The 19,036-nt window shown below is 43.3% G+C and overlaps 1 protein-coding gene across 1 annotated transcript in view; it reads left to right on the plus strand.

Moving 5' to 3' along the window:
• Positions 1-18,606, plus strand: part of AADAC (arylacetamide deacetylase) — a 37,900-nt gene extending 19,294 nt beyond the window's left edge. The window contains exons 2-5 of the mRNA XM_033958687.1: positions 2,361-2,583; positions 10,571-10,640; positions 13,297-13,468; positions 15,375-18,606. Coding sequence (XP_033814578.1) covers positions 2,361-2,583; positions 10,571-10,640; positions 13,297-13,468; positions 15,375-15,983 — 1,074 coding nt within the window. The 3' untranslated portion in view covers positions 15,984-18,606. The remainder of the gene's footprint in view (positions 1-2,360; positions 2,584-10,570; positions 10,641-13,296; positions 13,469-15,374) is intronic.
• Positions 18,607-19,036: the final 430 nt, after the last annotated feature.

Below are 19,036 nucleotides of genomic sequence, written 5' to 3' on the forward strand. Positions count from 1 at the left end.
AAGAAAATATTCTGAGAAACTACTTGTCAACGGGCTAAAGCACAATATAATTGAACCGGGCTCCAAATTTTATGGAATGAACCAGTGGAATGATGTTTTTCTGCTGTTACACTTTCAAACTTGGTAGTAATACATACTGTATTCCACCATGCAATGAATTCTACCTTAGATAAATTCTTCCAGCAATGCGATAGATTTTTGATAGCCAAAAACAATAGGATATTAAGCAAACGTGCATTAGGCTCCGATAGAGCAGTGATTCCCAACCCTGTCCTGGAGGAACACCAGGCCAATCGGGTTTTCAGGCTAGCCCTAATGAATATGCATGAGAGAGATTTGCATATGATGGAAGTGATAGGCATGCAAATTTGCTTCATGCATATTCATTAGGGCTAGCCTGAAAACCCAATTGGCCTGGTGTTCCTCCAGGACAGGGTTGGGAACCACTGCGATAGAGGTTGTGTAAGACCCAGTTGTCCTAGAACAGGGGTAGGCAATTCCGGTCCTCGAGAGCCGGAGCCAGGTCAGGTTTTCAGGATATCCACAATGAATATGTATGAGAAGGATTTGCATGTACTACCTCCTTGAGATGCAAATCTATCTCATGCATATTTATTGTGGATATCCTGGAAACCTGACCTGGCTCCGGCTCTCGAGGTTCGGAATTTCCTTTCCCTGTCCTAGAACGACAATTTTAAGATTTAACAGTTCTTGGATCTTTAATATAGAGGAAATGGTGTTCCAAACCTTCTCCCAATATATCGTGAGCTGAGAGTGCGGGAGTGTACCAACAGATTTCTCACAGGACCAGCATAAATAGGAAGGTTTTAAGTTTAGATTTGAATATTGTTAAAGATGATTCTTTAAAGCAGGCATTTTTAGTCCACCTGGCAGAACTGCCTCCCCTACCGTACCACACCATAATCGTACAAGCAACAGTACTTTGCAGTTTCTGGTTCTTACCAGCCATGAGATAGGCAGACTGCTATTAAGGGCTCCTTGTACTAACCGTGGAAGAACTTTGTTAAAGTCTTACCTTTTTGATAAAGCATTCAATTTAACAGTCTCCTTTTTTTCCCTCCATAACCCACACCTCTATTATGTTTTTTAAAAAAATCTTTGTGGGAGGGTGGTGGTTTTTTTTTTTTTTTTGCACTATTATTTTAGGTTGAGTAAAATTATTGTAAGATGCTATGTATTTGTTTTCTTGATCATTTATTAGGTGAGTGGGAGGGTTAAAGTGATTGCTCGTATATACCTGTAAGATCAATGTGCTTTTCTTGTACTATTATATGTATTTTTGTTTTGCACAATGGTTGTTTGAAAATCAATAAAGATTAGAAAAAAAAAAATCTTTGTTTTGTTTGAGTGCCTGTCCTTCCTGTCATTTTTATGGAGTTCCTTTCTATTTATTTAATGTTATTTTATTATTGTACACTGCGTTGATCCATTTGTTGGAAAATGCGTGATATCAAGTGTAAATAAACCACATGTTAACACATATACACATAAATACTATATTCGTATTGGTCATTTATGAGTGTTCTTGGTGCTTAAATATTAATTCCAGAGAATGACATGGGGACAAATTTGTCCCCGTCCCCACAGGAACTCAATTTCCCCGTCCCTGTGAGTTTTGTCACTGCCCCTGTCCCTGCTCCATTCCTGTAAGCTCTACCATAGCCACACAAACCTCAAACACATGATTTTAAAGTGTTTGAGGCTTGTGCAGATGAAGACAGAGCTTAGGCATTGATGGAATGAGGCATTATGACATCACAATCTGAGCTCTAGAATGTTGCTTCTTATGATTTTAAAGTGTTTGAGGCTTGTGCAGATGAGGACGGAGCTTAGGCATTGGTGGAATGAGGCATTATGACATCACAATCTGAGCTCTAGAATGTTGCTACTTATGATTTTAAAGTGTTTGAGGCTTGTGCAGATGAGGACGGAGCTTAGGCATTGGTGGAATGAGGCATTATGACATCACAATCTGAGCTCTAGAATGTTGCTTCTTATGATTTTAAAGTGTTTGAGGCTTGTGCAGATGAGGACGGAGCTTAGGCATTGGTGGAATGAGGCATTATGACATCACAATCTGAGCTCTAGAATGTTGCTACTTATGATTTTAAAGTGGTTGAGTCTTGTGCAGATGAGGACGGAGCTTGCAGAAATGGGGCAGTGACAGGAAAAGAACTTGCGGTGACCGGCCGGGAAAGTGAGTTCCCGCAGAGATGGGGAAAAATCTGTCCCCGTGTCATTCTCTAATTGATACCCTCCTTTTAGAATTGTCTTCCATATGTAAAATTTGCTTTTGAATTCACAGTTTTGTACAATCTTTTTTTTTTTTTTGTCATTAGGGAGGGTTATCTGAACTACTTGGACTGAGTCACTACATGGATGTCATGATGCTTCTCACAGATTTTAAACACACAGAACCAACATCAGACGAAAACATCACAGTGACTGACACAACTTTTAATAAAGTTCCGGTTCGATTATACGTGCCAAAGAAAGAGTCGAATAAACTGAGAAGAGCAGTGATTTACATTCATGGTGGTGGCTGGTGTATAGGAAGTTCAGGTAGGTATCAGAATTTTGATTTTTATTTATATATGTATTGCTCTATTCAACATGTACACCCCCAACTGCCTCCTCTGCTCTGAAATGGAGAAACGCCTATGCATCCTCCCAGGAAGGTCTCTCCTGTCAGAAACTGCCCTCAAACGCTCCTACAGCCACTTCATCCCCCAACTCTGGAACCAACTCCCCCCGCAAATCAGATTACAGAACTCATTGATGACCTTCCGGAAAGCGGTGAAGACTCTCCTCTTCAACTAAAATTCCAACTGCAATCAACCCCCTTTTTCCCCCTTAAATTTCCCCTTCCTTTCTGCACTCTCTTCTCCATTCTTCTTAAGTTGTACTTAAGTTGCTGTATAGTCATTGTACTGTCCAAATGTATTACACTGTGAACGTTGGCTTGCAACCCGTTCTGAGCTACTGGGAGGACAGGATAGAAATCGAATTAAATAAATAAATATGTCATTACTTATTTTTTAAGTACAACAGGTAAAGGAACAAAGATAATGCTTTAAATACCTTATGAACCTAGAGTGGTGCTCAGAAACCAAGTTGGAATGTAAGAACTCAAAACTGGGGAAGAACCCCTAGAGAGCTTCTTATGATATCTATCATTGCACCTGTTGTACTTAGTATTCTGGACTTTCAGGAACATTTTTTTGACCTAATTCCCCAGCTGTTTATATTGAGGTTCAAGATTACTTATTTTTTTACATTTTCTTTCCTGTTACCCCTTCTGATAGCATCAGAAGGGGTACACGTTTGGTGCATTTTCAGTGGAAGTAAAATGGGGATAGAGAGAGACAAGGTTAGGGGGTTCTGATGTTTGTTTTGTCTTCTTTACCTATGAGACAGAGGGGGTAGAGTTGTCCAGAAAGACCTAAAGTTGAAAAATTGTGTGAATTGAAGTTTTTCCCATGATTTGATTGTCCTTGATCAGAAAATAAAGCCCATCCTGGAGTCCCTCAAAGACGCTGTTTACATAATATTCCATGCATCTTAAAATGTGCTATTATTTTTGCTTATTTAGAGCCAACTCTATAATGGCCCTTATGTGTGCATAAGTCATTATAGAAAACGAACTTTGGTGCCAGGCCAATGGCTATTGTAAGTGGTTACACCTAGGTGTGCCAATCAACATGAGCAACTGGTAATATTCTACAATAGCAGCACATCATATGCCCTCTTCCTGAAAGCTGAGAGCCCACCTTCTCTATCATTAGTCAGCTATAGATATGCGATTTTTGACACATTTAGCCTTATCTAAAGCAGCTGAAACCAATTGTGCAATAATACAACTTAACACATCCTCCGTGTCCTTTGCAATGGTAAATAATTCTTGGACATCATCCGTGTAGGCATAAAAATGAAATCTTGATGGTTATAGTACTAAATGCAGATTAAACAAATAACAGATTCTTAAGATTCAATGGTCTCCTGCTGCCTGCTGGACATATATCTTTTTTTAAATTTTTCTGAAAATCACCTATCTAGATGTCTTGTCCCCTAGGATGTCTAACGTGGCCCGTTTCGTTCCTGCGTCAGGTGTGCAAGAATCACACGTTTAAAAGGTGGCGCCGGTCTCACGAAAAATTACGCTCCTTTTTAAGAGGCGGTAGATTTTCAGCTACCGCGCGCTATAGCGCGTGGTAATTTTGTGCGTGTGCTAAAAACCCTAGCGCGCCTTCGTACAAGGAACCCTAAATAATTGATAACTTAAAGATAGTGAAAAAACTTATCTTTACTGAAGGTTCCGACGTGGCCCGTTTCGTTCCTGCGTCAGGGAACCGACGTGCAAGATTCACACGTTTAAAAGGTGGCGCCGGTCTCACGGAAAATTGAACAGCTTCTTCAAAAATGCCGGTTTAGAGAGTAGTGAAAGCAGCCGGCATTTTTGAAGAAGCTGTTCAATTTTCCGTGAGACCGGCGCCACCTTTTAAACGTGTGAATCTTGCACACCTGACGCAGGAACGAAACGGGCCACGTCGGAACCTTCAGTAAAGATAAGTTTTTTCACTATCTTTAAGTTATCAATTATTTAGGGTTCCTTGTACGAAGGCGCGCTAGGGTTTTTAGCACACGCACAAAATTACCACGCGCTGTAGCGCGCGGTAGCTGAAAATCTACCGCCTCTTAAAAAGGAGGCGTAGTGGTTAGCGTGCTCAGGAATTTAATGTGCGCTATTGCGCGTGTTAAGGCCCTAGCGCTCTTTTGTAAAAGGAGGCCCTAGACTGCTAATGCAGCGAAGGAAGAGTATTTTATCAAGTGAGTCCAATTATATGCAATGATCGGGTGGTGAGGCTTTTAGCCTGGGGTTAGCCCCTCGTTTCAGCCTTCATGTCTCTGAGCATATTTGATGACTAAGCATGAAGATATATGGACTCTTCGAAGAAGTTTGAATGTTCTATAGCAGTGTTTTTCAACCTTTTTACAGCTATGGACCGGCAGATATAAGAATTATACTGTGGACCAGCGGTTGAAGAACACTGGGCTAAGTTGTGGGCCAGACCCCGCCCATCTCTACCTAATCTCCACCCCAGACCCCGCCCCCATAATAGTACTAATTGCACCTTGCGTGTCCCGTGCCTCATAAGAACATAAGCATAAGAACATAAGCAATGCCTCCACTGAGTCAGACCCGAGGTCCATCGTGCCCAGCAGTCCGCTCACGCGGCGGCCCAACAGGTCCAGGACCTGCGCAGTAGCCCCCTATCTACACCCCTCTATCCCTTTCTTCAGCAGGAAATTGTCCAATCCTTTCTTGAACTCCAGTACCGTACTCTGTCCTATTACGTCCTCTGGAAGCGCATTCCAGGTGTCCACCACACGCTGAGTAAAGAAAAACTTCCTTGCATTTGTTTTGAATCTGTCCCCTTCCAATTTTTCCGAATGCCCTCTTGTTCTTATATGTTTTGAAAATTTGAAGAATCTATCTCTCTCTACTTTCTCTATGCCCTTCATGATCTTGTAGGTCTCTATCATGTCTCCTCTGAGTCTCCGCTTTTCCAGGGAGAAGAGCGCCTCTCCAATCTTTCAGTGTATGAAAGGTTTTCCATGCCCTTAATCATTCGTGTCGCTCTCCTCTGGACCCTCTCAAGTATTGCCATATCCTTCTTAAGGTACGGTGACCAATACCGAACACAGTACTCCAGGTGTGGGCGCACCATTGCCCGATACAACGGCAGGATGACTTCTTTCGTTCTGGTCGTAATGGTGCAACGTCAGAGAGAAGTCTTCCGGTTCAGACGCAGGATGCCCGTAGGAGCCACTGCCCATGGCTTTGTGCACTGAATTAGTTAGGAAGAGGGAGCTGGCTCGAAGATAATGCCGCATCAATCGCACTGTGGACTGGCGATTGAAGAACACTGTTTTGGGCCTGATGCACATGCTGGCCCTGTGGACCGGCACTGGTCCATGGACCAGTGGTTGAAAAACACTGTTGTATAGGAGAGTGATTTTTTGTCATCTTTACCTAATAGTGATGTCATGCTATCTTACTGTGCCTTTCCATATACAGCTCTTATAACATCAGCATCTCCCGTCCAGCAACACAATGCATAACCATTTCCAGTTTTGTGCTACAGAATCTACATTTGTCTGTTTTGAAGTTTTTCCATGGTTTCTTTAAACCATCTTGCCTGTAATCCATTGTCCTGTGCCACCGTAATCAGTATCTCGTAAGTAAAAAAAAAAAAAAAAAAAAGACTACAGAGTGACTCTCGTATTGCAATTACATAACTGGTCTCTGCATTGTCTTGCTCAAGATTTGCAGAAAGCATCATAGATAATTTGATTAGGGTGGTTCATTTTCTCTTACTGTGAACACACCCTTTTTGGAGCACTGCTTTAGGGTGACAAAGGAAGAAAGAGATTTATAGTTTATATAGTTCATTAAAACTTGCTATACCGCTTGGGATAACTTACAGATCTCAGCGGTTTTATAGTCTAAATGGGTGACCCGTCAAATGTGTGCACGACAATTGTGCCCCAACAATTGCGCACTGAAAGGAACATGACCCGTCAAATTCGCTCTGACAATTGGATACTATTTTGTCTTTTTAAGGGTTACATAAGAACATAAGCAGTGCCTCTGCTGGGTCAGACCAGAGGTCCATCATGCCCAGCAGTCCGCTTACACGGCGACCCATCAGGTCCAGGACCTGTACAGTAATCCTCTATCTATACCCTTCTATCTCCTTTTCCTTCAGGAAATTATCTAATCCCTTCTTGAACCCCTATCACACCCTCTGGAAGTGCATTCCAGGTGTCCACCACTCTTTGGGTGAAGAAGAACTTCCTAGCATTGGTTCTGAATCTGTCCCCTCTTAATTTTTCCAAATGCCCTCTCGTTCTTGTATTTTTCCAATGTTTGAAAAATCTGTCCCTCTCCACTTTCTTCATGCCCTTCATGATCTTGTAAGTCTCTATCATGTCCCCTCTGAGTCTCCTCTTTTCTAGGGAAAAGAGTCCCAGTTTCTCTAATCTTTTAGCATATGAAAGGTTTTCCATACCTTTTATCAATCGTGTCGCTCTTACAAAGTAACCCTCTTCTTTGACGGGGGTAGGATGGAGGACCCCCCCCACTACACTTAAAAGATTCACTTGCTATCTAGTTCACTTGCTATCTAGTGTTAGGTTAAGGTTTACATCATGATTATGGGAACCCTTCTTATAAGTGGATATCTGGAAGGCCCTGATTTGCTCAGACTCCTCAGGCAGATGATGTTTGTCGGTAAAATCCTGTAGTGTGCTTTCTGCGCACACACACTGTGGATATACTCAGGTGAACGCCTTAATTCTTTAAAGGAAGTTCCCACCAACTGATTAACCACTCTCTCTGAATTATATTTAAATAAATTGATCCGTTTATAAGATATTAGCCTTCAAGGGGTCTAGTCGGTGCAAAGAAGAGGTTTAGATTGCCTTATACTTAATATTGACCCTTCCTCATTTTTGGGCTTTGAATATTGGTGTATCCTTACACATACAGACACTTATAACATTGACAGACTCTTGCGTACATGCCATACGTGTCATCTAGTGTATACTTATGAAGGGAATTTTTAAAAAATAAAGTAAAATTCTGGAATTTTTCGTGGCACACCTGGAATCTCTTCAGGGCACACCACTGTGCCGTGGCACAGTTTGATAGACACTGTACTAGATAGTTTATGGTGAAGGCACCAGTGCAGAGTTTAAGATGACAGAAAGGGGAAGCGGGAGAGATACGTAGGAAAGAATAAGGGAAATAATGGTGGGTCATGCTGCAGTGATCCCATTTGGTGTCCTAATTAAAATTATACGTGAGATTGACATTGGTAAACTCAGCCTGACATTGGCGACCAGAATACCTGAGATTTACATTACTGGAATATATTTCAGTCAGAATCAGTGCCCTCCCTTCCCTTCCTCATCAAGGAGAAGAAAAAAGCATTCATCTCTTACAAACAATCAGGGAAACAGGACTCCAGGGAAATCTATCTGACCAAGTCAAAAACAGTCAAAACAGCAGTTAGGGGGGCCAAATTCCGCATGGAGGAGTCTTTAGCAAGGAACATAAAGAGAGGAGATAAATCCTTTTTCAGGTATATCAGTGACAGGAACAAGAACTCAGGTGGGATAGTACGCCTCAGGAAACCAGGGGGAGACTATGCAGAAACGGACTCGGAGAAAGCCCAACTGTTAAATGAATACTTCTGCTCAGTCTTCACCCGCGAGGCGCCGGGACTTGGTCCTCAGCTGCAGACAAGGGTTGACTCAGCTGATCCATTTAGTAATTTTGAGTTTACGCCCAGCAGTGTCTACTGCGAGCTGTCAAATCTCAAGGTTAACAAGGCAATGGGGCCTGACAACCTACACCCCAGGGTGCTCAGGGAGTTGTGTGATGTCTTGGCGGAACCGCTATCCGCACTCTTCAATCTCTCCCTTAGTACAGGTGACGTCCCGTTGGACTGGAAAATGGCTAACGTCATTCCACTTCATAAGAAAGGCTCCAAGATGGAAACAGCAAACTACAGACCGGTGAGTCTCACATCAATAGTGAGCAAACTAATGGAAACTCTAATCAAATGCCAATTGGATACGATCATGAACGAGGAGAATCTACGTGATCCCCGTCAACATGGATTTACTAAGGGGAGATCCTGCCAATCCAACCTGATCGGCTTCTTTGACTGGGTGACGAGAAAGCTGGATGTTGGGGAGTCCCTGGACATCGTATACCTGGACTTCAGCAAAGCATTCGATAGCGTACCACACCGCAGGTTGCTGAGCAAAATCAGTTCTATAGGATTGGGCGACACGCTGACAAAATGGATTGGGAACTGGCTTGAGGGTAGGCTTCAGAGGGTAATGGTGAATGGCACCCCCTCCGAAACGACGGAGGTGATCAGTGGAGTGCCACAGGGCTCCGTCCTGGGCCCGATCCTGTTCAACATCTACATAAGAGACTTGGCAGAAGGTCTCCGAGGTAAAATAACATTATTCGCTGATGACGCCAAACTAAGCAATGTAGTGGCCAAGAGTACAACAGACAAAAACTCAATGCCCGACAACATGATGCACGACCTACTACTACTGGAGCGCTGGTCTAGGTCCTGGCAACTCAGCTTCAATGCCAAAAAATGCAAAGTCATGCACCTGGGCAGCCATAATCCATGCAAGACTTACACCCTAAATGGCGAGATCCTAACAAGAACTAATGCAGAGCGTGACCTAGGGGTGATCGTCAGTGAGGACATGAAGGCTGCCAATCAAGTGGAGCAAGCTTCCTCCAAAGCAAGGCAAATCATAGGTTGCATACGCAGGAGTTTCATCAGCCGTAAGCCTGAAGTCATTATGCCATTGTATAGATCCATGGTGAGGCCCCACCTGGAGTACTGTGTGCAATTTTGGAGGCCGCATTACCGAAAAGATGTGCTGAGACTAGAGTCGGTGCAGAGAATGGCAACCCGGATGATCGCTGGGCTCAAGGATCTCCCTTACGAGGAAAGGCTGGATAAGTTACAGCTCTACTCACTCGAGGAACGCAGAGAGAGGGGAGACATGATAGAGACGTTCAAGTATCTCACGGGTCGCATCGAAGTGGAAGAAGATATCTTCCTTCTCATGGGTCCCACGGCAACCAGGGGGCACCCGTGGAAAATCAGGGGAGGGAAACTGCACAGTGACACCAGGAAATTCTTTTTCACTGAGAGAGTGGTTGACCGCTGGAATAATCTTCCACTTCAGGTCACTGAGGCCAGCAGCGTGCCTGATTTTAAGGCCAAATGGGATAGATACGTGGGATCTATTCACTGAGTTAGGTGGGGAAGGGTCATTGCGGTGGGCAGACTGGATGGGCCGTGGCCCTTATCTGCCGTCTATTTCTATGTTTCTATGTTTCCTCTTTCAATCTTTGCCAGTGGAAGCAGCTACTTTGGCCTGCTGCTCACTTCGGCCTGGTTCCCTCTGAAATCACTTCCAGGTTGTGGGGCCAAGAAGTGACATCAGAGGGAAAGCAGCAGGCCGGAGAAGCTGCTTGTGCTGGTGAAGATTTATAGAGGTACAGGGGGGAAGGGAGGGCGTGAGTGTGTGGCATGGGGGAAACAGAAGGAGTGGCAGGAGGGGGTGGCATGGGAGGTGGGCAAAGAGTAGGGTGCAGGGGCACTACTGCCCCGTACACCTCCTATCCTCGCTATGCCACTGATCAGAATATACATCTAATGTTAGGCCACTTCTTTCCAAACATGTCCAGAGGATTCCCCTCGCTCCCAGCTAGTTGGAGTTTTAGGGTATCTATGACGAATATGCATTAGATAAACTTGCATATATTGAACTACAGTGCATGTTCTTCTTGGATATTTTGAAACAAAACTGGCAGAGGGGTCCAAGGACAATTTTGGGAAGCTCTACAGTAGGCTATCTGTTGGCTCATGGTGGAAATGTGTGTATACGTACATTTTAGGATGAAGTGGTGTTTAAATGCACGCTGTGATTTTCATTTCAGCCATGAAGGCCTATGATGACCTATCAAGATGGACTGTAGAGAGACTTAATGCCATTGTCATATCAGCTGAGTAAGTAAAATCTATTTTTACAATACTATTTATGAAAATTATTTAAGACATTTTGGAGCTCGTTTACTAAGCTGTGGTAAGAACTAATGTATTCTTACCAGAAGCTAAAAAGTGTGCTCAGGTGTCCTGCAGTAATTTTCAGATCGGTACATACTTCCCATATGCTAAAAAAGACTTTTTAAAAATATTTTTTGTACTGGGGTTGTTTGGAGGCAGGGAGTAGGTGTGCCTAGCGCGAATCAGTTAGCACAACTACACCGCTGCACGCCAATAAGCATGCGGTTAGTGCAGGAACCCTTACCACCTAGAAAATAGATGTTGGTAAGAGTCTCATACTAATGGCCACACACTAAGGACGCCGATCTTGGAAGATGCCTAAGAGGCGGCCGCCAATCGTGTGTCAACCACGCATCAGCATTCTAATGAGAATATGCCTACATCGCTGAACAGACGCCTTAAATGTTGGCCAGCATTTGGCAGGCCTACGTTTAAGGCATCCGTCTCGCATCTACAGAGACGCACAGGGACGCTTAAGCACGCCCAAGGCCACTTCCGGGTGAAACCATGCCCACGCCCCGCCATGGGCGCGCTTCAGCGCCCCTACGCATCTCTGTAGACGCGCTACAGATGCCTGCAATCTAGGCATCCTTCACTGCACAATTTTTTGTAGCAATGTGCATCCCGCCGGATGGCGGTAGGACGCCTACTGCTGCCTGCAATCGGGACGTACATTTCGAGAATCGGGCCCTAATTGCGCAAAGCCATTAATGGGAGGTATAGGAAATGTGGCCATTGTATAGCCCCACTAAAAGTAGCCTCAACATTCATAAAATGACATTTAACAAAGACTACAGTAATACAGGGGCAGTGCAACAAGTGCCCAGTGAAACCAAGCAACCTCATGCCTAGTTAATGTGTATTTTCATATGCTTATTTTACACCTATTTATAAAGACCGAAAATTAGGTGACTCTTTATAACATTGCACTCATTCCAGATTCTATATATGGTGCCCAGATTTGGACTCCCAAATATGGGTGCTCTACTGAGATGCATGCACAACTGAATCGGATAACATTAATAATTGGCCTAGACCAGAGGTAGGCAATTCCGGTACTCGAGAGCCGGAGCCAGGTCAGGTTTTCAGGATATCCACAATAAATATGCATGAGATAGATTTGCATCTCAAGGAGGCAGTGCATGCAAATCCATCTCATACATATTCATTGTGGATATCCTGAAAACCTGACCTGGCTCTGGCTCTTGCGGACCAGAATTGCCTACCCCTAGCCTAGACTGAGCTTCTTTTCTTTCCTCCTAACCCAGGGGTCTCAATGTCCCTCCTTGAGGGCCGCAATCCAGTTGGGTTTTCAGGATTTCCCCAATGAATATGCATTGAAAGCAGTGCATGCACATAGATCTCATGCATATTCATTGGGGAAATCCTGAAAACCCGACTGGATTGCGACCCTCAAGGAGGGACTTTGAGACCCCTGTCCTAACCCATCTTTCCTTTCCCCCATTCTGTGGATAACACTGTAATCCTCTCTGTTTCGTCAGCTCGCAACCTTGGGAGTCATCTTTGACTCCCCTCTCTCTCTCTCTGCACAAATTGAACAGACCGCCAAAACCTGCCACCTGCCAGCTGCCTCAAAGTTACTCCCCCAACCAGTCTCCTCAAACTGATTTCCCTTCAATGGTAGTGCCCACCCAGAAGTGCCCCTCCCCACCCTGTTGTTTGGGGCCTGATGGATGCCCATGCTGTGTCTCCCTCATAACAACCTCCAGTCAGCACTGCAGCAAGGGAGAAGGAATGATCCCTGGGTGAGCTGCATATCGAACAGAGCTCTGATAAGCTGATCCTCTCTCCTGTAGTCCTTGACGTGGATAATTGATGCCATTCCCATTTCAACAGTTGGGGGGATTGTGAGCTGCCCTGGTACAGATGTTGCTCTACTGTAAAGGTTTCATAGCACTGAAATTTCCCCATTATATCCCATGGATCCGAATAGGATAAGAGTTCGAGGGAGTTTTTAAATGAGACAGTGTGGATGCCCCATTTTGACTCGTTCTACTTAGTTCTTGCTGATGTCGGTCTTTCAGTTTGGTAAACAAAACACTTTCACAATAATGGAAAACAGTGATGGTATACCAATAATCTTAAAGCACGGGCACAAGCAAAAGACCAATCTAGACGGAGGAAAAAGCCTCAGACAGGAGCCCGCCCACCTCCACAAAGGTGGAATAACGGTGTTAGAGCGATCACTTCACTGGCTGAAAACCTCCTGTGAGAGATGGTCTAAGCAATGTGCTTATATTAATAATTGCTTTGAAAAAATTGTGTAAAACAGATGAAAAAATCAACTTGTCTTTTTCTGAGATCGGTATACCAATGGTGGCCAGTGTTTCACTATTAAGCTGCCTCAGGGTGTAACATATCCGATCGCACTTTAATTCGGACGCCGACTGCATCTCAAAGATCCAGTTTGGAGCATTAATTTTCTCTGCTTCCTGCTATATCGGGTCTGACATAACTAATATGACTTTGCATGTCCAAACTAAAATTATGAGGCTTACACACATTTTAAGGCGGTCAATGGTGTGATCAGAGCTTCATGCTCCATTGAATAACCTGCAGCATATTTTTTCTTCCCAAGCTACAGATTAGCACCTAAGTATCATTTCCCGATACAATTTGAGGATTCATATGCTGTAGTAAAGTACTTTCTGAAAAAAGAAGTTCTTAGTGAATACGGTGTGGACCCCAACAGGATTTGCATTGCAGGAGACAGCGCTGGAGGAAATTTAGCGGCAGCTATAACACAACAGGTAAAAGTGCATCTGCTTTGGTTAAGGTTGGTGATAATGAAATTTGTCATGCACGAGTTGCTTTATCTTTTCCAGGAGGTTTGATAACTCTTGTATTATAGCACAACAAGCAAGTATTTGAAACATCACATATCTTCCTTATGCTTAGTGACCCTATAGCTCTATGTCTGGGAGATCAAACTGTCCCAGTTCTGGTTTTACATCATCTCATGAAGGGAAGTATGTTTCTGATATTACTCTTGAATTCTCCATGAAAGTCAGGACCACATCTCCCTGCATGCAATACAATAAACCCAGGACTGACTCAGCTTTTCTCCCTAGATGTGCTGAGTCATCATATTCAGGGTTCTAATGTGGTTATTGAAGCCTTGTATAATATTTAAGGCTTCAATAACCACATTCCAGTTCAGAGACCATAATATGCTTTTGGTGTCATAAATTTGGAATTGACTTATGTTTTTCCAATTCAGGAATGACCTGAGTGAAGCTGAATATAACTTGGTATTAGACATTAATGTATTGTACCTCCCCCGTTTAGTTATACATAATTCAGTAAACCTTTCTTTAGAAAGATGAAGAAAAGTACCCCTAACATTTTATAAAATGTTCTCAAGACTTATATCCATTGATTGGAACAACTCACTACTTACATCAGTTGTTCCAGCTCTTTGTAGGTTAGCAAGACTATATTGTTATAAATCAGTGTTTCTCAAGCACCCCCCAGTTAGTCAGGTTTTGAGGATACCCATGATGAATATGCATGACAGAGATTTGCCAACAATGGAAGTATTCCATGCTAATATGTTATTATGCATATTGAATTACATTTTACACTTATAGAACAATTTCTTTCATAAATATGAAGACAAACTGATTGATTTTCAGCCTGTGATAGGCAGTATTTAAAAAATGCTATCTGGTACAAGCTGAAACCCAGTTATTTAGCCCTAGTCCATATTCCTGAGTACGAAAACAAAACAGAAAAAAAGAAGTATCACAAAACAGATAATGCAACAAAACTGCAAGAATTATAAGAACAAAAGAATAGCCATACTGGATCAGACCAGACTGCGATGTCACAATGCCTCATTCCACCAATGCTTAAAAGCCAACTATCAGTGATGTCACAATGACTAGATTGGCCTATACTTGGCTTACATTAGCACATAAGAGCTGCCATACTGTGACAAACTGAAGGTTCATCAAGCCCAGTATCCTGTTTCCAACAGTGGCCAACCCATGTCCTAAGAATCTAGTTAGATCCCAAGTAGTAAAACAGATTTTCTGCTGCTTATCTAGGAGTAAGCAGTGGATTTCTCCAAGCCATTTTAATAATGGTCTATGGACTTCTCTTTTAGGAAAGTACCCAAGTCTTTTTTAAACCCCGCTAAGCTAACGGATTTCACCACATTCTCTGGCAACAAATTAACAAACACCATTTAAAATGGCAAAAACCACAACATTAAAGTGTCTACTGGTGCCTAAATAAAAGACACTGGAATTGCGTCTATATGGTTGCTTTATGGCGCCTAATGCCACAATGGGTGTGGCTAATACCAGAAGTGGCGTTAGGCACCGTAAAGCGCCTACATAGGCACAAGTTGGGGCAAGATAGGCACCAGAAAAGTAGGCTTGGAAAACCCCGGTGCCTATCTTTCTCAGAAGTGTGATTCTCTAAAGGGCGCTGTCGCATGATTAACATGCGGTCGGCAGCTGCCAATATCGGCGCCCTATAGAGAATCCGGGCCAAAATGCCTATTTAGCCCTGGACAAGCAATTTAAATGGCTAGAAGCTTCTCCTGGTAATTTACATGATTTTAAATATCGGACCCTCTATTCTTCCTAGGGTCCTTGCCATGAGTTATAATCTTTAACTTTTTATTTATAAACTTCTTGATTTTTACAGCTACAAGATGATGCTGAAGTTGACGTTAAACCTAAGATGCAAGCCTTGATATACCCTGCACTTCAGGCTCTCAATCTAGACACTCCTTCCTATCGAGACAATGCCCACATGCCTATACTAACCAAATCATTAATGGCTAAGTTCTGGAGTGAATACTTTACCACGGACAAGGATTTGTTTAATGCCATGCACTCCAATTCACTTCAGCCTTCTGAAGCAAGCCATTTATTTTCATTTATAAACTGGCCTGCACTTTTGCCAAAAGAGATGCAAAAAGCTCACACTTACAATCATAGCCCACAATCTAGAATGTTGGAGTTTGCAAAGAAATATCCTGGGATCTTGGACCCAAGAGCAGCGCCATTGCTGGTGGAGGATGCCAAGCTGGCCAGATTGCCTCAGACATATATCATGACCTGTATGTATGATGTCCTCAGAGATGATGGTATCATCTACGCACAGAGACTTAGGAAAGCAGGAGTTGAAGTTACACATGATCACTATGATACGTTCCACGGCGTTTTACTGTTCCTTAGCTTTCCGACTGATCTGTCCATAGCAAAAACAATGGCAGATAGGTATCTAAATTGGCTGAATGAGAAGCTGTGAAAAAAAGTCAACTTGATGTGGCTTAGTGCTGCATTTAGCTACCTGCCAATGAAAGGTGGTAGGAATTTCAAACTGGCCAATATTCGAAACTATTTAACCAGACAGGAGCAGCTCCTGGCCAGTGAAATAGCGTTTTAGGAGCTGATTCTACAAACAGCGTCCCGACTGTAAGCGGCGGCAGGCATCTTACCGCCATCTCACCAGCCAATCGGGATACATGGTTTAAAAAAAAAAAATCCATGTGGCAAAGGGCACCTACAATATAGGCGTCTGACTCATGCCTAAGGAGGCATCTAGGCACTCCTACCGATGCTCAAGGCCAGCATGGGTGTGGTTGCCACCGAAAGTGGCCTTGGGCATCTCCTTAGACATAAGACAGATGCCTTAAGTCAGGGATCTCAAAGTCCCTCCTTGAGGGCCACAATCCAGTCGGGTTTTCAGGATTTCCCCAATGAATATGCATTGAAAGTAGTGCATGCACATAGATCTCATGCATATTCACAACCCAGGATTGCGGCCCTCAAGGAGGGACTTTGAGACCTCTGCCTTAAGTGTAGGCCATTAAAATGCTGGCCTACATGTAAGGCGTCTATTAGAAAAAAAAACACATGCTTCTCTAAAGCATTCCGATGCATGATTGACACATGATTGGCATCTACTTTTTAGGCGGCCGCCGAGATCAGCATCCTTTAGAGAATCAGGCCCTAGTGCCTAACTGTGGATATCCTGCAGGAGATAGCTGGTTATCTCCCGCTGAATATCCGTGGTTACTGACTAACTGCTAACCAGGTATATCGTGCAACATAACTGGCTGGGCATAGATATTCAGCTCCAAACTGACTATATTTAGTGGTTAAAATAGGCCACATAAATAACAGGCTCAAAAGTCAGAATATCATATTTTAAAAACTGCAGTAGACTCTCAGTTAACCGGCACCCATGGGGATTGGCAGATGCCGGATAAATGTAGTTTCTGGTTGCTTGAGTTACTATTCAAAATAGGTTTAACTAATACTATACCCCATACTATGGTGTGACGTGTCAAGTTTACACTTAAATTTCCACCAGAAATTGATTTTATTTTTATTTAAAGTATTACGGTATTTCTTTATTTTTTTCTGGTTGCTTGAATTCTGGTTAACAAGGAATCTACTGTATTGCTTCATAATAAAAGGGATGGTTAAGTGTGTCAAATTGGCCCTGTATACATTCCACAACTTATGCTCTTTTGCAAACTGGAATAAATACTTGTGCACATGGCAAAACAACTAGGGTTCCCCGGACATGTCCTCCTTTTGGATGGCTTATCGAAACCCAGCACTTTGTCCAGGTTTTGAAAAGCTTCCCGACAAAATTGCGTCAGGAAGGGGCAGGGCTGGGGGGCGGAACAGGGCGTGCCAGAGGTGGAACTGAGCGGTCCTGGCGGCATGGCCATGAGTCTGGATTTTCCCGAAGGAAAATCTGGTAACCCTAAAAATAACCCCCTTTTTACTAAGCCACGGTAGAGGTTGCTACTGCAGCCTGGAGTGCTTAATGCTACGATACTGCTCTGACGCTCATAGGATTCCTATCCTTAACCACGCCCATGATACGCCCACGTCAACAAACTTAGATGCGACTATTCCCTAAATCTGCGCCTATCTCCCATCTGTGCTCTAAGGACGCCTAAGTCCATCTAAGTTCCAATTAACGCTTAAGACCCTTAAATCACTCATTATCCAATTAAATCGGACGCCTAAAGTTAGGCGCACTTTACAGAATCTAGGCGTTAGTGCCCTGGGCCGCGGTGGGAACCTCTACCGTGGCTTAGTAAAAGAGGGCCTAAATGTTATCAACTAGACTAAGGGCTCCTTTTACTAAGCTGTGCTAGCGGTTTTAACGCACGCTGCATTGACGTGCGCGCTAGACGCTAATGCCAGCATTGAGCTGGCGTTAGTTCTTGGCGCGTAGCATGGGATTAGCGTGTGCTGCATTGTGGCACGCGCTAACCCCATGCAATGCAGCACGTGCTAAAAACGGTAGCGTGCACTAAAAACACTAATGCACCTTCGTAAAAGGAGCCCTAAAAGACAACAGTACAACTTACTCATCCCTCTTTTAACAAGTCTTCAAATGACCTCTGTAGTTTTTTCCCTGCCTATAACTGGTTAAATTTACAGGATGCTGATCTTTTGTACCAAAAATACGAATGTTCCTCAAATTGAATGCTGTTGTACAACGCAAGAACAAATGAAAGCTCGATTTTTGTAACCGCTTTGTTTAAAAGGTTTTCTTGTTGAGACTACTTCTTTTTTTTTTTTTTCTTATCACCAGTTCTGCTTCTTTTACTGACTGATAATTACAGAACCGTGAATAATTTGAGGTTGGAGCATGAACCGAGCTAATTCCAGCCTGGTTCGCCTGACTGATCTGAAGGGAGAGAACAATGTAAAAAGAATTGTATAACTATAGCTTTTACTAAAAGTTTTAGCCTGAGTGAATGCTTCCTCTCTTTCCTATAAAAATTGGAGTTCTTTTTTTCTAATTGTTTTATATTCTTTTTTAAATATTGTAAACCACTTTCATCTTTGCCTGGCAATTGTGGTATATTAATTTTCTTTAATAAACATAAACAGAGAATTCAGCAATTTTTTTAATCTGAGCAGATTGGGGAAAAATCTAAGCAAATTCTCTGAATTCTGATGGGGTTTTTTACAAATCAGCAAATTGCCAATGAAGATTTTTCTAGGCCTAAACAAAACCCTATAAAAATCAAGAATTTGGGAGTTAACCAGCAGAGGTTTAGAAATTTAAATCATTCCCCCACTGAGCAGGTAAATTTAATCTAGACGAGAACGAATTCTATAATGGCATAGTAAGGGGGGGAGGGGCTGGTCCAGCCCGGGCGCCGTATTGGTGAAGGCGCAGGCACCTGTCCACTCCGCCCCTACTTCCTACCTTTTCCCCCACCCCACTGTCATGTGTGTTTGCCGCTTCCCTTCCCCCATACCTCTGTAATGTTCCTGGCGCGAGCAGCAACCCCCAACCTGCTGATGCACCGATGTTGGCACTTC

The sequence above is a fragment of the Geotrypetes seraphini genome, chromosome 9, assembly GCF_902459505.1.
Source record: "Geotrypetes seraphini chromosome 9, aGeoSer1.1, whole genome shotgun sequence".
In the NCBI taxonomy this organism is placed as follows: domain Eukaryota; kingdom Metazoa; phylum Chordata; class Amphibia; order Gymnophiona; family Dermophiidae; genus Geotrypetes; species Geotrypetes seraphini.